General features: G+C 34.2%; 1 protein-coding gene across 1 annotated transcript; it reads right to left on the reverse strand.

Moving 5' to 3' along the window:
• Positions 1–7,319: 7,319 nt before the first annotated feature.
• Positions 7,320–18,337, reverse strand: LOC133298436 (uncharacterized). The gene is made up of 8 exons (XM_061497726.1): positions 18,321–18,337; positions 17,433–17,717; positions 15,544–15,600; positions 15,245–15,454; positions 9,677–9,795; positions 9,491–9,588; positions 8,140–8,264; positions 7,320–7,826 (listed from the first exon to the last, which is right to left on the reverse strand). The coding sequence occupies exons 2-8, from the start codon at positions 17,520–17,522 to the stop codon at positions 7,665–7,667; spliced, it is 861 nt and encodes a 286-aa protein (XP_061353710.1). The 5' UTR covers positions 17,523–17,717; positions 18,321–18,337; the 3' UTR covers positions 7,320–7,664.
• Between the last annotated feature and the right edge of the window lie 1,143 nt (positions 18,338–19,480).

A 19,480-nucleotide genomic window follows, 5' to 3' on the forward strand; every position in this document is an offset into this window, starting at 1 on the left:
CCGTATTTTCAAAGAATTAAAATTGTAGAGGGACAAAAAGTTGACTTTTATTTGAAAGGAACCAAAATAGGACCGTATTTTTTGTTAAGGACCCAAAAAGAGCTTTACTTTATTAATTAATTATAAGTAATTAATTATATTAATATGGGTTACTTGAAAGTCGTCATTCAGTTCATAGAATCGTCGTTCCAAAATAGTACATGAGAAATATTTCTCATTTTTACAACGCATCCTAAAAAAAAAAATGTATCGAATAAAGTATATACTTAATTATAGTAGTAATTTGATTCTTCGTCTCCGTAGTAAATAGTAGAGTAAAAAAATCAAATTTGTTTTAGAACTCTTACACCTTTGCAATTTATTTTTTAGGGCTTAGGCCCTCCCAAATTCAGAAAAAAAGAATTACCCATAGGGTCATTATTAGAAAACAAAATTAATATTTTTTTTTAAATTTTAAATTAGCTCTTCCCACTTGTTTATGTAAGAACTCACACCGTTAAATTGATATTTTAGAAAGTTAATAATATTTAAATAAGGATGAGCAAATGAAAGATTTAATAATTTTAATTATTTTAAGTAAAGAACCTTTTTGAGAAAAAGGCCTCAAAAAGGCCAATATTGAGCGTTTCGCGGTAAAGTTTCAGTGAGCAAAATTACCCGAAAATATAGAAATAAGATGGTGACTATAATTACATAAATTTTATGAAGTAATGACAACAAAATAATTATGATAATATTAGTAGAAAATATTACTTCTTGAAATCTAGCCATTTTCAGCGAAAAATGTTGATACTGCGAGTACCGCAATAGAAAAAGCAGGTATAGAAAAAATACCCGAAATTGAAAAATTATAGATTTATGTGTCATAAGTTTTATATGACACGATGGTCCAAAATGATTAGATATTTAAGCGAGTGAGGTTTTGCGGATTGATAACGGGTATTTCGCAATATAAAATGCATACCAGCAAAGTGTCTCGAAAAATTATAATAAAAATATGATAATTTTCAAAAAAAATGTCTAGGTTGAGAATATAAAATTTTAGAGTAAAACGAAGAACGAAACTAATAGAACTAATATTGTTAGTTTAAGTGAATGCACTTATAAATAGTTAAGTGGCACGAGCTTTTTTCTAAAACCCATGTTGCTGCATTTTCACTTCCTCATGGCAGCCATATACTCTCTACCTTGAGCCCATGGTTCCCTCTTCAAGAATCCCTCAAGACACCATTTTTCTTCATCTTTCCATCACTCTCATCCTATAAAAACTTGAGAACAAACTGTGAGTGAGTGAAAAACACATACTTGGGGCATTCTTGCTACTGCGTGTGAGAGGGAGAGAGTTGTCCACTTGAGTTTGTGTTGTGTGAGCCATTTCTACACACTTTGGGATACCAAGGAGCTATCTTGGTAGAGAAAGAACCAGAAGATAAAAATTGTGCACCTTATTGTACAGTAGCTTGGAGCTGTAGCAAGGCCTCCAAAGTCTTTTTTTTTTCTGTTTTCAAGTATTGGGTATACACTCTACCCTTTCCTCTTTATTTTCTATGAAAAAGATGAAGTTTTGAGTTGTAAAAAAGAGAAACTTTGATGGTTAAGTTGGGGGTTGTTAATCTAAATACAATAGAGGGTATTAAACTTCTGTTTTTAGAAGAAATGGGAATAGAACCTTTGGAAGCCATTAAAACGAAGATTTTACAGCAGAAAAATCATGTTTTCTGCATTTTGTCTGACGATAATCGTTTACCATCTGATAGGTAATGGATTACCTAGTTTGGTAATCGTACTTGTGAGGTAATCGATTACCCAATGTAGTTTTGACAACAGCGCACTGGTTTAAAAAAAATTGCGATATCTCGAGTTAGAGAGCTCCAAATTGAGTCAGATTTAAACCTATGTGAAGCTAACACATAGGGATACAATTCTGTAAATTTCATATCCATTGAATAAGTGGTTTGATCGCAGTGTTCGTTTGAAGTTGCAACTTGATTATTGAAAATTCAGTTTGCAGCAGTCACTTTGCGGAAAATATAACCGGAATTATACAACTCCAATTGAGACATAAAATATGTAGTTGAAAAGATTAGGATGTCTAGTTTAAATATTAAAATATAACAATTTTTTATAAAGAGTTACAATTAAAATTTTAAAAAGATTAATCGAGGTTTTGTGCTTAGGGGCTTTGGAAGAAGCCTGCAGTCACTAAATGAAAAAGTAAACATAGCCCAAATGTCATAAAATTTGGGAATCTAATTATTAATAATATTTTAACATAAAACATACTTTACTTGTAGGACTGTGTGTCTGTGGACGACCCGGTTGATACCAAGTTGGTGTTGGAGGATTTAGCTTGACAGGTAAGTTTTTAGTCCTCGATTTTATCCATTGCTTGTTCCACCAAACCCCATAGGGGATTGGTTTATGTGCATGATATGTTTTCTGAAAATTTTATATCTGTTTATGTTATGAGTATTGGATATGTTGTTGAGCTGGATTATGAAATTATATATGTTTATGTTATAAGTATTGAGATGGTGCTGAGCTATTTTGCGAGTGCAAATGTCATATGTTAGTATGTGGGGTGCTCCACCCTAGGCGGTAATTCCTGAATATGTGGGCCACATACAAAATGGTAACTCTGTGCGTAAGGTACAGAGGAAGAGCCTTGTATTGTCGGTTGCAGATATGTGTAATCCCTACCTTTTATCCTCTGGTCAGTAGGATGCATACACATGACATGAACATATACGACATTGCACACTCATTTGGTATATTGCATGACATGCTCATTTTATATATTGCATTATTTACTGCTATAAATGGCCTGGTATAACCATTCCCCTTATCTTGTTATTAATCTGTTTCTTTATATATTGTCTGCACTGTTTCAGAATTTATATTATACCTGTAAGTGAGCTTTGGGTGGAGGATCCCTTAGGACCTATTGTCTAACTGAGATTTCTATTAGAAATCTCACCCCTTCTAGGGCATATTTTTCAGGAGATGACGTTTGTGAGACAGACACTGATAGAGGCAAGAGACCAGCATAGAGATTTCATTATTGATATGAGTCATGCATATTATGATTATTTATTTTACCATGATGAGACTAGATTATGACTAGACTTGATGGATTACGTTGTTATTAGTGGTGAGCATAGAGGTTGTCTATGCCACTATTAAAAAATCCGTTTATTTGTAGACTTGATTAATTGTATTATAGCACCTTGAGTTATGGATGCTTTTGAATTGTTATTGATGAGTACGAGGTATTTCAGATTTTATTTTAGCACTACAATTACATAAGGATTGTTATTAAAAGGAAAAGTTAATCCACCATGAGGATTAGCCTTGTTTATTGATATAAAACAGTATATTGCTTCCGCGATTAATTATTGAAATAGTATATTGCTTTCGCGATTAATTATTGCAAGCTGCGCTTTAAATACCATTTGTATGTTAATACACCGGCTGCAGACGGGGTGTTACAATCTCCCTCCTATGTTTTCAAATTTAAATCCAACTTAAGCATTTTCACTTTTCATTTAAATTTTATTCTTCTTTATGTTTGAATGTTTAACTATGTTTTTTTTGTGTGTGATTGTTTTCACTTTTCATTTAAATTTTATTCTTCTTTATGTTTGAATGTTTAACTATGTTTTTTTTGTGTGTGTGATTGATGTGTATATATGAACTGAAAATAGTGCTATATAATTTAGGGATTTTACATTTAGTTGTTGCTTAAAAAAAATGTCGTTTTGCTTTATTTTTATTTTTTTAAATATGCATGACCCGACCAGGTTAATAAAAATCAACGTGTAACCTATTTTGTCAAAAATTAGCCGAGTCAAACCAACCCAAAGCTAACAGATCAGGCCAGACCTAAATTATTTTTCACAGGCTTAACCTATTTAAGGCAAAATCTAGTCCAACCCAACTTATTTACACTCCTACTTATTTACAATACCAATAGAGAAGCGGGTATTTTTTTATTTTGTATTTGGTAATTTAGAAGCGGGTATTTTTTGGGTTCAAAAAATAGAAGCGGGTATTTAATTAGTATATGAAGGTATCAAATAATTCAAAATAAAATTATTCAAAATAAAATTTTTAAAACTTTTATTAACTTAGTATCTTAAAGTATTGGTTGAGAAATAAAAATAAATTTTATGATTTTATTAAAATATTATAATTACTTTTAAAAAATAATAATATTTTAATTATTAAAGATATTAAATATTTAATTTTTAACGATAACCATTTATTGAAAAAATAAATTAGTCATTCAATAATATCATTAATTTGTTCACTATTTTAATATTACTTTATTTTAATATTAATAAAATTATTAATAATAACATCGACATTTCAAGCAAGGTTCTCATATTAGGATTTTTTGTTCAATGCAGTGAAAGTACCAAACTCGGTACTCTCTTTCTCCCAAATTGAAAATATTTCATTCCATTTGAATCCAAAAAGTCATCCATTATGCTATCCTTTGTTTCGTCCATTGAGCCTAAATTTGTTTATTTCTTAATAACTCATTGTTGTAATTAACCACTCCACACACATCTACCTTAAATAGAATTGGATTGTATAATTTTTGTGATAGAGTGTAAGCATGAGCATTGTATTATGTGATGCTTAGTGATGAAAAATGAGGTTATAAGAGTCGAGCAAAAATTAAGATGGAAAACGGTGAATAAAAAAAAAGTTATTTAGTGTTGCCCCTTTAAATTTCATGCAAATAAAAATATTGAAAAAAATAATATAAAAAAAAATGAAAAATAAAAAGGAGGAAGAAAGTGTGAAGGAGATTGTGAGCTGAAAATTGGTTCGTGCTTATGCTTGTCCCTGATTTTTCTGTTATCCACTTTAGCTATGTTACTCATTATTTACCCTCCCATTAGCCAGGCCCCATTACAATCTGAGTAAATACCTCTTGATCTTCTGTGCATGTTATTAAACTGAGGAGAGTGAGAATCTAACCAAGCCTATAGTAGTATTTATTCACTAAAAGTTTGAGTGAAATACTTACCCCCTAGACACTTGAGTGATGAGTGAAATGATAATTCTAGTGAGAGGTGTGTTTAGATTCAGCTTTCCATGCTCTATTGATTGATCTCTTGCTGTAGTTCCATGACTTGCTTGTTTCTGGAAACTGTTTGATTAGATGCTCGTTCCTGAAGTTCAGTTATTTTTAAACTAAGTCTGATCATTATGGATTGAGTCATTGCCTGTTTTCCTTATTGATAATTTATTGAGCACATCCATATGTTTGCATTTTCCATGTTCTTAAACTAGTCCAATTATTGGGGACAATAATGAGTAAATCTGGGAATGATTTGTTAGGTGTCAAACATACTATGTTCTTAGGACCAAAAGTATTTTAAAGAATGATAAATATAGTCAAAGACATAGTATATTAGGAAGGGTAACGTTTACAACTTTTTTTGTTTACAACTCTTACAACCTCAACTATGTTCTCCCGGGAGTACACTCTCCAGTAGTATACTCCCGGGAGAACATAGTTGAGGTTGTAAGAGTTGTAAACAAAAAAAGTTGTAAACGTAACATGTCCCTAGTATATATTATCAAATGCAAAAGACTCTGAGTTTTCATGATTGGATTGATTCTAACTTAAAAATATATCAGTTTCAGGTTTGCATCGATAAATCAAAACATTGATGGATCAAGGAAGCCGGGAGAAGGCAAGACTCAAGCTAAGTTAGAGCTGGAGTACTATTATTTCAAGAATGGAAGCACCACTTAGTGAAAATTTTCCTAAAGCTATATTCCAGTCCATTTTTACTATCTAATATGATGGATTCGAATCTCGTATTCTTCATAAAAGTTGTAGATCTCTCTTTTATCTTTCCAAAGAGACCACGATCACATCAATTGGACAAGTACAACCCAAGTTATGTTCAAAATATGGAACAAGCACATTAACTCGCTAAATAAACTTGAGTGAAATAGCAAGAATCACCTATTTTTCATCTTAAACTCACTAGTTTGCTCGCCATAGCGAGCAACATCGTTTATGAAAGCCCATGGACCTATATTTAAAAGACAAAATAGAAAGAGGGCTGAGGAGTTCGACTTTTGCATGATTTGGGGATAAAGAAAGAAGGATCGAAGGTTGATAACACAAAGGAAGAATTAGAGCTTCGTCGTGGAGATCAATCACTAAGTTTTTTCTTATGGATTCTTGTTTCCTTTCATCTTTAGTTTATGTTTCTTGCATTATGCTAGGCTAGTTTTCTTTTGTAGTTAGAGATATGAATCCAACGTGAATCTTTATTTTAGTTTAATTTTCTTTTAAATAAATTTTGTCTCAAATTGTAATGTGTTTATCTTGAGTGATTTGTTTAAGTCCTTGTATGATTTGACTAATTATATAGGAATAAAAAAGGCTAGGGTTCTAAATAGAAATATTGGAATCTTAATCTAAACTGGGATAAACACCAATTTTTGCATGATCTAGATATAGACTTGTAAAAATTGCATACTTGTGAAATTCATGGTACGTAAAGTTTAATCTAAGAAGGGTTTCTAAGAAATTAAGATTCTAATTAGATTAAAGAGTTAAATAACTAAGACATTAAGGATTTAACCATTTATCTCTTAGATGATGAATTATTTGGAATAATAGAGATAAAAATTATTAAAGAGAGTCTTCATTTATCCAGTTTGAACGTGACACCTTCGATTTTCTTAGAAATAAACTACATCAAAAAATTCCAAACCACACATTCTTAGCATAGGAAAAGGTTTGGACATCAAATAGCCATCCTAGAATATTTTAAAATTGAAAAACCTCACGTTTGTACCTTGCATCACAGTGTGCAACACTATTAATTATGCATCAGGTGGGGTAACCTTGAATCCACGATTAATACAAATTAAATTATTACTATATACTATTAAGAAGCCAAGATCTCAACTTTACTACACTTCTAACGATGCAAATTTTTCCATCATTTTGTCTTACAGAGAAAGTTTGAGTGGATCCTATTTCAGTATGGTGTCCATTAGTGTATAACATAACATTTCAATATTCTTAAACGATACTAGTTCATAATATGTCTTTTGAACGGTCCATATACAATTAATTACAATTTTTCTTGGTGTTTTAAATCCTAATACAGACATAATCTGTGCTTTTATGCATGCAACTATCATCCACCCCCCCTTATTGCTTGGATAGTTCTCAAATATATGAGATAATGCTGATTCAATAATGCTTCAATTTCATCATATCTATATAACTTTTCAGAGAAAAACTGGTTTACTATATACATAAATTTTACAGAGGAAATATAGTAAAAAGCACAGAATTATATAATTACAGGAACACATGTAGGTGATACCGTAATAGTGAGAATTTTCTCTGCGCCCTGCGTTAATATATGGCTCTTACTTTCAATCAACCTGTGGGTTGTGTGTGTCCACCGATTTATCGGACAATCTCGTTCACTTCAGCAGTTGTAACCACGTTTTTTCTGTATGATTGCAGAGCATGCAAGCTATTGGAACAACTAGAGCTGCATGTATCCCAAAATCCCAAGCTTTGTGTCCAGAAAATACAAACAAAACTTGATGCCATGAACTGTCAAGCTATCTTCTTTGATGATGCTCTCTCTATTAACATGGAAGAGGAACTACCATGGTTCAGAGTTGTTACCGAGATGATTTCTGGCATAAGATGGCCGACTCCAACCTTGCTCCATTAGGATGAGATTCAAGCGCATCATTAGATTATCCACAGCATCTTCTTCCAGGCTGCTAAGAGTGTTTGATGATGTCAATTGTGTAGGTGATTTCTGCAAAAATTGGATGGTACACACCTCATTCAGTTAACTTGGAAAAGCAAAGATTTATGAATTGCAAAGTGTTAGTTAGAAATATAAATATAAAAATCATTCATGTACATTCATGTAACAACTTAAAGCTTTTGGGAGAATTGGTTAGTGACACGGTATCAAAGCCTATGACCAAATAGTCTAGAGTTCAATCCTTGCTGCCCCATATTAAAATTGTGAAATTTCTATAACATAATACGTGGACATGTGCCTTCACCCAATGTCTTAAACTTTTAAAAGAGTTAGTTCATCACACATTGCATGGTAATTGTACCTTCAGTTCTCGGTACTTCTTCATGTATTGAAGTGACTGCTCATATAATCCACAATGATAGAGAAGAACACTGTAATCTCTTAACTCATTTGCATCATTTTTCAGGAGGATAAGGCGTTCACATGCTGAAAGAATAGGGAAAATATTAGGGATCATGTTGAATTACAAGAAAGTTTAACCGGGAATTACATGTTGGTGGTTTCAAATATTGTGACTAATATCAACAAAACAGACAGGAGAAAAATGCACTGAGGAATAAGGACCAACACTCTTGTTAGAATATCCTGAGAATATGTCAAAAAACATTTCCTAATTTATTTCCTTATTTAATTAGGATTAGTCTGCTTATTGTATTTAGTGGACTTGGGCTTATGATACTAGAAATATTGCAGTAGTACTCGACCTAATTATTAGTATAAATAGAACAACCAGGTGAGATATTTGTATCATACTCAATACACACGGTTTTCAATATCTCTATGTTTCTCATTTTCAATAGTCTATACTAAATACTATACCTATGCCATATTAAACTGCAACTAGAAAGATACTAGTTTTGATGATAATCCATGGGTTTCAACTCTGGCAAGATAGTACAGAACACCTTGAAGCTCAAAAAACTAGGGTGTCTTCATGTAAAGTAAGTAGACCAATCCTTTTAAGCAAGAAATAGATATATCATGATAAATAACTTCCCATTAAACCCTAACTAGTGAGAGTAGGGTGAAGGCAAAGGAGTTGTTTCCTGAATTCAAACTTGTAACTTTTCATCACAAAGGAGTCCTATTACCACCACTTCAGGTCTGTCCCCTTCAAACGAGATATCATGATGCCTTGAGAACTTCCAAAACTAGAGTTTAAGAAATAGTCTGCCCAGATTTTCTCTGGATAACAGTAAATGTTTTTTTGGTCATTGTCTTATTTTTCTGACATAAGGGGAAAAAAATAAAGCCTCATAATATCCAGTATTTCTTGATGTCTATAAAGAGAAGGTCCAATTCTGGATTATGTAAGAATCTAAAGCACAGGTAGCCAAATTGCTAATACCCTTTCCCCATTTCCACAGTTCCCCCTCTCTTACCTCTCCCAAAAGAACAAGTAAAAAGAGAAGGGAGGACAAGAGAGGTTAATTATCCAGTTTTTATCCTCATAAAACAGTGCCTACAGGGAAAACCTTGGTTTCTCCACTGTAAAACCTTAAAAAGTAAACTACTAAAACTAATAACATGGAATCTAATAAAATTCAGAAGTCTATTCTGCTCCGAAAGCATCACATTCTGGATCCATCAACTCATGTCAATTGTTTTACAATATAGAGACAGAGCAGAGAGAAAATGAATCAAATGCATACCAGACAATGAACGCCTCATGTCCCCAAAACGCATGCTGGTGCAAACACCCTGATCCAGCCGATGTTGAATATCATTAGCTGATACAGTATGAGAGCCACTGCAGTTGACAAACTTTAAAACTAGTTCTTATATAAAATATTTACATAAGAATAAATAACAGATAGGAATGTCATTATATAAAGTACCTTTCTCCAACAAAATCAGATCTATCAACACAGTTAGCAGCATGTGCTGCCCTTAAGAATAAAGTTTTGGAATGATCATGTTGAAAAGGCCAGAATACATGCTTCAGATTATTTAACATCTACACACATAGGCCAACATAAATGCTAAAGATAAGAGTGACCCACTTTGACAGATAATCAAACAAGTATGGCAGAATATGTTTTGCAAGAACCTCTCAAATAAAAGAAAATAAAAATAAACCAAGGGTCACAAGGCAGTAACCTTACCTTTGCGCAAAGGTTCATCCTACTAGTTTATGACACAAAAACACAGTTCTTACCATAAACTAGGAAAAGTCAATACATATTTTATTGAAAAAAAGTTTCTGTATATTAATATTGAATAAATTACATGAGTGTGTATTTATACAAGAAAAAATCGCTAAGAATGACTCAGCGATGACTAATCAATCCTAATCACAATCAATTCTAATCAATCACAATCAATCCTAATCAATCATAATCAATCCTAATTAATAGGAAATAAAAACGGAAATATATTTGAATTCTGATTTTCTACACTCCCCCTCAAGTTGGGAGGTAAATGTTGATCATTCCCAACTTGCCAATCAAGTCTTCGAATGCTGGACGGTGTAGGCCCTTGGTAAGGATATCTGCAGTTTGCTCTTTGGTTGGAACATATATCATACGCACACTTCCATCATCTAATTTTTCTTTGATGAAGTGACGATCAACTTCCACGTGCTTTGTTCGATCATGATGCACAGGATTTTGAGCAATGCTAACAGCTGCCTTGTTGTCACAATATATTTTTATTGGTAGGGAATATGAAATCTTCAATTCTGGAAGAAATCTTCTCAACCAGATTCCTTCACAAACTCCATGAGCTAAAGCTCGAAATTCTGCTTCAGCACTACTTCTTGCAACCACTGTTTGCTTTTTGCTTCTGCAAGTAACAAGATTTCCACACACATAGGTGAAATAGCCTGAGGTAGATCTCCTGTCTACTGATGAGCCTGCCCAATCTGCATCAGTGTAGATTTCAATTGTCCTTTTATACCCCTTTTTAAAGAATAATCCTCTTCCTGGAGTGTTCTTGAGGTATCTAAGCACCCTATAGACTGCACTAAGATGTTTCTCCTTGGGTGAGTGCATGAATTGACTAATCATACTACCGCAAAGGCAATGTCAGGACACGTATGAGATAAGTAAATTAGTTTACCAACCAATCGCTGATATTGTTCTTTATCCACCTCATTCCCATCTTCAATACCTAACTTGGTATTAGGTTCCACAGGTGTCTCAGCAGGTTTACACCCTAACATTCTTGTTTCCAACAAAAGATCTAGAACATATTTCTTTTGTGTGAGAGTGATGCCTGTTTTGCTCCTAGCAACTTCCATACCAAGGAAATATTTGAGAGTGCCAAGGTTTTTGAGTTCAAATTGAGCTGCTAAAAATTTCTTCAAGGTGTTCAATTCCTCAATATCATCACCTGTAAGAATTAAATCATCTACATATACAATAAGAATAACAATTTTACCATCCTTAGAGTGTTTGTGGAAGAGAGTATGATCAGTCTGTGCTTGAATGAAGCCTCTTCTTTTGACTGCTTGTGTGAATTTGTCGAACCATTCTCTGGGAGACTGTTTCAATCCATATAGAGACTTTTTTAGTTTTACACACTGATCCATTTCCCTTTTCAAAACCAGGTGGAGGATCCATATAGACTTCTTCATGTAAGTCACCATTTAGGAATGCATTCTTCACATCTAACTGTTGCAGAGGCTAATCTAGGTTGGCAGCAAGAGATAAGAGAACTCGGATGGTATTGACTTTAGCAATCGGAACAAAAGTCTCATGATAATCTATCCCATGAGTATGAGTGAAACCCTTTGCAACCAATCTTGCCTTGTATCTGTTGATGCTATTATCTGCATTGAATTTTATTGTAAACACCCATTTGTATCCTACTGCCTGTTTTCCCTTGGGTAGGGTCACTATCTCCCAAGTTCCATTTCTTTCTAAAGCATTCATTTCTTCAAAGACAACATCCCTCCATTTTTGATCATCGAGAGCCTCATGTATATTTCTCGGTACCTTTGTACTATCCAACATAGTATTGAAAGCACGGAACCCTGGGGACAACTTTCCATATGAAATATGATTAGAAAAAGGATAAGTAGTACAAGATCGAGTACCTTTTCTGAGAGCAATGGGCAAATGTAGATCATTTTCACCATGACACTCAAGTGTTGGAGTGCTGGAACTAGAACATGGTTCAGAATCCTGGCAGCGTAGAGGCTCTGGGTTATTCACACTTTGAGGAGGCTTTCGCTTGCTATAAACTTGTCCCCATTTTGAGGAGGCTTCTGATGGTGAGGATTCTGTAGCTCCCCCTGTTTCCAAAAGTAGAGGTAATATTGTGGCATCAGTAGGTTCCCATGACTGATCTTCATCTACTCCTATAGACTCCCCCTGAAGAGAAGTCAAGGGGAAGAAAAGGTCATTCTCAGAAAAGGTGACATCCATAGAGACAAAGACCTTACGAAGAGAGGGTGAATAACACTTATAGCCACGTTGAGTAGGAGAATAACCAATAAAGACACACTAGAGAGACTTAGGATCAAGCTTAGACCGTTGATGGGAGGGAATATGGACAAATACAACGCAACCAAATAACTTGAGAGGTAAGGAGGAGACGCCTCGGAAGGAAGGGAAGGTCGAAAAAGACTAGAAAGAGAAGACTGAAATTTTAGAATACGAGATGACATTCGATTTATCAGATACGAGGCAGTGAGAACTGCCTCTCCCCAAAGATATTTAGGAACACTCGTGGTAAACATAAGAGCCCGAGCAACTTCAAGGAGATGTCGGTTATTTCTTTCCGCAACTCCGTTTCGTTGGGGTGTGTCAGGACACGAGCTTCGGTGAAGGATGCCATGTTGGGAAAGATATTCTCCAAGAATAGAGTTAAAATACTGTTTGCCATTATCTGTACGAAGAATTTGTATAGCAACTTGGAATTGGGTTTGAACCATGGCATGAAATTTTTTAAACACGGATGCAGCATCGGACTTGTCCTTTAAGAGATATACCCAACAGACTCGGGAATGGTCATCAATAAGGTAATGAACCATCGAGTACCTGAAATAATTTTAACACGGGCTGGACCCCATATGTCACTATGAATTAAGGAAAATGGGGAAGAGTCATGGTGAACTTTAGAAAGATAATGAGCACGAGTATGCTTGGCAAGTTCACAAATATCACAAGAAAACAAACTAGGACTTTTATTAATAAATAAGTTTGGTAACAACTTCTGAAGATAAATAAAATTTGGATGGCCAAGCCTACAATGCCACAGCATAACATCACTACATGAATCAAAAGGAAACAGAGAGTTTTTTTTCTACGAAAACAGCTTCATGAGTCACATCCTCCTCAAAGTAGTAAAGTCCACCATCCTCTCTAGCACTGCCAATCATCCTCTCCGAGTCCTGTTCCTGAAAAACACAACCATGTGGAAAGAATTTAGCAAAGCAATGCAACTCAGAAGTTAGCTTGCTAATGGAAATGAGATTACAAGCCAGAGAAGGAACATAAAGAACTGATGTCAAATTAATCAGCTCAGAGATTTTAATGGTTCCGTGTCCCGCAATCTGGGAAAAACTGCCATCGGCGATCTTGACCCGAGAGGGTTCAGAATATGGAGTGTATGAACAAAACAAGCCAAGATTACCTGTCATATGATCAGAGGCTCCAAAATCAAGGATCCAATGATTTTGACTATCAAATGAAAAGCTGTACCTTGCTGGACCACATTACTAGTGGCCTTAGGAGGTTGAGTCAAAAGTCTCTGAAGTTGTTCAAACTGAGTCTTGCTAAGAAAGACATCATCAGAGTCAAGGGATGCATGGGGCTCATCAACCTTGTCATCAGTAGAGACCTGATATGCACGACCTTTATTTTGTCCTTTGGGCTTCCAATTTGCAAGTTTCCCGTGGATTTCCCAACATTTCTCACGGGTATGACCAATTTTATTGCAGTGGGTGCACCATGGACGACCATCCCGTTTTGATTCTCCAGAGGAACGATCAATGGTACGGTTGGCAGCTAATGCAGACATATCATCAGACTTATCAAGCGACTCCTTTTCTCCCAGCATAACTCTCCGTCTACTGGCTTCTCTACGAACTTCAGCAAAGGCGTCAGCAAGTGAAGGTAATGGTCGCTGCCCCAATATTCGACCACGAACCTCATCAAGATCTCGGTTGAGTCCGGCAAGGAAATCATACAGTCTTTCCTTCTCCAAGTGTTTTTTAAATTGGGTATTAGCTTCCAATCCCTTAAGATCGGATGCATAATAAAGATCCAATTCCTTCCATAAATTTGTTAGTGCAGTAAAATATTCAGTAATAGTCATACCCCTTTGACGAAAGTCTCTCAACTTATTTCTCAGTTCAAAGACTTGAGAGGTATTCTCCAGATCTGAGTAATTTTTTTGAACAGCATCCCAAATTTCCTTGGCAGTATCGAAGAACAGATAGGTTTGGCCAATCTGTGGTTCCATGGAATTAGTCAGCCAAGCCATGACCAAGGAATTATTAATCTCCCAATTGTCATAATCAGGAGAATCCTCAGTAGGTTTCTTAATTTTTCCTTCGAGATAGCCCATCTTACCCTTTGCCCGGATGACCAACTTAATCGATTGAAACCATTGCAGAAAATTCTTATCGTTCAACCGGTGATTAGTGATCTGCAAACCTAAGTTGTCTCTAGAGGGCTCAGAATTTGGGGCAGATGAGGAGGCGGAAGAACGATTCAAGGAAGCCATGAGTAGAAAGTGAAGGTTTGACTGTGGACCCCAAAATTTTTGTTCTCTGATTTGATATCTGACCACTGGAACAGGGACAGAGGAGGCCGACGAGGTGATCTGGGCAGCTCGCGCCGAAAAAAAATTCCGGGAAGGCGGAGCGTGGACTACACGCGCCGGAGAAGAGCCGCGCGTGTGGCGGCGCGTGGGAGGTCTGACGGCGACGGGTCCGGCTGCATTCAACTCATCGGAGCGAGGTCTGACGGCGACGGGTCCGGCTGCATTCAACTCATCGGAGCCTTCTGAGTTGAATGGTACCTCCACCTTCTTGATTGGAGGTTTGTAGGTATGGTTTTCTGGGATTTGGGTTTAGGTTGGATTGTGTTTAGGTGGTTTTGGGATGATTTCAGCCTTGAAGGTGGTTGATTTAAGGTAGGAACGAACCCGCTCTTGATACCATATTGAAAAAAGGTTTCTGTATATTGATATTGAATAAATTACATGAGTGTGTATTTATACAAGAAAGAATCGCTAAAAATGACTCAGCGATGACTAATCAATCCTAATCACAATCAATTCTAATCAATTAGAATCAATCCTAATCAATCATAATCTATCCTAATTAATAGGAAATAAAAACGGAAACATATTTGAATTCTGATTTTCAACATATTTTTTTAATATGTTGGTAGAGGAGAAACAAAGTAAAGCAAAAGCTAAAAGCTAAAGGAGAGCAAGTAATCAGAAATTACCTCAACTAATATGTTTCCTGACGTCATTATGTGTGCTTGGTCTGACTCCTTGCTTTTCTGCTTATGATAGCCTTTGGGAAGGGTAAAAACATCATGAGGGAAAAAAATTTCAGCATCAAAATACAAAATGCCCCACAAACGAAGCATTTTCAGGATTTCTGAGTATACAAGTGACAGCATTGCTGCGGATCCCAAACGATGAGTCAAAACCTGCTCAACACATTAGAGTAAATCTATCAAATGTCCACCAGTCAAGGTTTCTCTTCAGAAACATCTCATAAATATGAGGGAGATATTACCGAGTGGAGATAAAGTGCTTGTGGCTCCAATAGATTTGCGTTGGTTCTCCTGTAACCCTATCAACAAGAAAGTGATGAGTGAAAGTAAGGGCATCATAGGAAGATGCTGAAACAAGATAATAAAAGCTACTATGATTGATCTAAAGCTACTATGATTGATCTAGTGGTGAGGGGTTTGAGTATTTTGCATGAGGTTATAGGTTTGAACCTCAATACTACCATTATATCCAAAAAAGAGAAACCAGTTAATAATATAATTAACATGGAGTGAGTGAAAAATCTAGAAAATCTATTATGGACTGTCAATATTGAGTGAGATGCTGTGTATCTCGGGATTGCTTTTCAACACTCCCCCACAAACTAAACTAGGAAATCAATCATTCCTAGTGCGCCAACATTAGAATCCAAGTCTGATTTCAACAAAATCTTTGTAAGAATATCTACTTCCATCGACTTAGTTGGAATGTACTGCGTGGTAAATATTCCATTTTCAATTTCTGACTTGATGAAATTTCTAGCAGTTCTCTTCAGCCTGTCATGTTGAACTATGTTATGGACTATGCTAATGGCAAATTTACTGTCACCGAAAATCTACATTCGGTTCTCACAGCGTAATAAATATGTAGAAAATCAGAATTAATTGCTTGGATTATGTGGAAAATAAGAATTAATCAGAAGGCTGACCAATGAGGAAATGCAAGGACAAAATAAAGTAGAATACATGTTTCAGGTTGATGAAAGTTATGCTCCTAATCATTTGTACCAAAATCAACATCTGAATTTGTTAGCTCTGGGACCGGAGGAGGAAGGAAGTGGAATCAGGCATTAGAGGAACTAGAAGGAGAGGGAGATAAGAATTGCAAAAGTGAGAATCAGCATGAACAGCATAGCGCAACTGAAATCTAAGAAATCCTTAAAATTGTAGGGTACAACACAGAAGAAAAAGGTGATTGTGCTTATTGATTCAGGGGCCTCTTGTAATTTTTTATCACTTGAATTAGTTAGGGAACTACAGTTGCCATTGGAGTAGACAAAAGGCAATTTTGTTCTTTCTTGAGGGCGAACCATAGAGTAGTGGTAAGGTTGTTCCTTCTAATTGGAAGGTCACATATTAAGGTCTAGGAAAAGAACTCCTTTGAAAAATTGGGGAAGCAGGCCCATCTAAGGTGGAAGCAATGAAGCATTGACCTCCTCCTAAATCCAATTTTTTAAGATAAACTAGTCAAAATAATTTGAACACATAAAAATTGAAGTCGAGAAAGCAAATAGAAAATTTAAAGTGAGCAAAAGACAATTAGCATTTCTTGGACCATTTCTTGTGATTTCAATTTCTGAATTCTCTCATTCAAAGATTAGACTTATAGCTAAATTAAGTAAGTTTAATCAATGCATTTTTAAACCTAAAATGAACCCAACTGCTTATGCAGGTTTAGAGGTTTGATTAATCAGCCTGGTCTCCATTTCTTATGCTGGATACTTTGCAACTGGTATCTTAAAATAATGCTTCAAAATCCGGTGATTAGTAGGGGTGTAAATCAGCTGATCTAGGCTAAGTATTGATCTAAATAGGCCATACCTATATAAAATATTTTTAGTTTAACCTGACTTATTAGACAGGTGTAAGCCAAATTATAAGTTTGACTTGACTTAAAATACAAAAATCAAAAGGCCTTGCCTTGACTTTATTTAAGCCTATCATTCCTTAAATAATACAGTATTTTATTAATTAAAATATTAAAATATTTTTTTTTAATTAAAATAAATAATACAGTATAGGTTGCTTAATAGGCTTTTAGGTAAGGCCTTCTCACCTATTTACACACTACTTATTATACATACACTGAAATGAAATAAGTAGATAGCTTACTATCTGAAATCAAAGTACATACCATGTGAACATATAGAAATCTCTCTATGCTCTCTAAAAGCTTCTCGGGGGATGAATCATATTCGGGCCTGTGGTGAGGACAGTACTCCATTGAGAGATCATCCAATCTTAAAATGAAATCATCTACAGAAAGTGGAACTGACGAATGTGATACCAGAGAATCATCCTCTGCAGCTATATACAGAGCAGTTCTCCCCAAATCTACACGCCTGTTAATGCAAATGCTGGTTTCCTTCCCAATATCAGTAAATCTTCGAATTTGTGAGCAAAACTCCTCCCTGGCTTCCTGCTCATCCATCAAATATGCAACAATGAAATTATTCTTCATTCAATCTTGAAGTTCAAAACCCAAAAACTATAAATTCAAATGAATCAAGATGAATCATTTTCCATCAAACCAAGCTGCGAGTATGTCATACATATTGAAAAAGTAATTATGACAAAAGGGGAAGGACAAATTGCAAGCAAATTTTGAACTTATAATTCAACCATTAAAGAAAATCAAATAAATAATGATGAAACAAGCCACACCGCGAACCTAAACCCCAACCACCATCTTCAAATTAGTGGGCTCTAAAACATGAGTCCGGAATAACAAAAACCAAGACACCAAACATCAATCACCATCTCCCAAATAATGAGCATAGCTGGTACCCCTAGTTATGTGAAATAGAGAACCCAAAATAGTGGGACATTCACAACCCATAAGTGGAAATTATGCTATACTTTGGTATTTTATCAAGTTGAAAAAGAAAAGAAAAGAAGACAAAATAGGACAAGAAAACAAAACAAAATCAATAGGAAACTTTGAAACTCGTAAACGCCAAAATCCAAAAAGTTATCTCTTTCCCAGTCAAAAGATGACATTCAAAACCCAGAATTTCTTAACTTCAAATGAGTTCAGATCAAAACCATTTTCCACCCTATGGCGGGTGACAAAATTAACATATATATATATAAAAATTTTCCTACACAAAACATTTTGTGGGGCCCGCAGCAAAAAAAAACTTCGGCACGCAAAACGAATCTCTATAAGATAACACAGTCACTTTTCCTACAAAGTAACTCTTATAAAACCCTATATATATAGGTTGATAAACCCATATATATATATATATATATAGCAGGTTATATTTATAAACTCTTGAAAACTAGTGGAATTTGTAAAAAACTTTTTTGTTTGTAAACAAGTAATTATACTAATATAATCCAAGAATAAATTAAAATTACAAAAAATATATTTTTTTTAACTTAAAAAAATATTTTTAATATTTTTTGAATTGACAAAAAAGAGAAACATTAAATCTATATATATATATACTCGATGTAAGAACAATTTATAAGAATAATAAATTATTTTTATAAATTATTCAAAACTTCATAGTTTATTTTTTAAACAAATATTTATAAATACAACCCTAAAGAGAAACATTAAGAACAATTTATAAGAATAATAAATTATTTTTATAAATTATTCAAAACTTCATAGTTTATTTTTTAAACAAATATTTATAAATACAACGATATATATATATATACTCGATCTAAGAACAATTTATAAGAATAATAAATTATTTTTATAAATTATTTAAAACTACATAGTTTATTTTGTAAACAAATATTTATAAATACAACCCTTCATAGATATATATATGGGTTTTATAAGAGTTATGTTGTAGGAAAAGTGATTGTGTTATGTTATAGAGATTCGTTTTGCGCGCCGAAGTTTTTTTTTTTTTTTTTTGCTGCGGGCCCAAAAAATGTTGTGTGTGTAGGAAAATTTTTGTGGTCATGTTAAATGATAAATGATAAACCTTATATATATATATATATACTCGATGTAAGAACAATTTATAAGAATAATAAATTATTCAAAACTACATAGTTTATTCTGTAAACAAAAATTTATAAATACAACCCTTAGAAAGACTGTTATATTTATGACCTAAAAGTTTAGGTCTAATTTTTGTTAATTCAAAAATAATAATTTATTAAAAATAAATAAATAATTAATAAATATGATTCAATAAATTAGAATGAAATCAATAT

Source organism: Gastrolobium bilobum, unplaced genomic scaffold (assembly GCF_033153095.1).
Source record: "Gastrolobium bilobum isolate Gb01-03AN ecotype WA unplaced genomic scaffold, APGP_CSIRO_Gbil_v1 utg8009, whole genome shotgun sequence".
NCBI lineage: Eukaryota > Viridiplantae > Streptophyta > Magnoliopsida > Fabales > Fabaceae > Gastrolobium > Gastrolobium bilobum.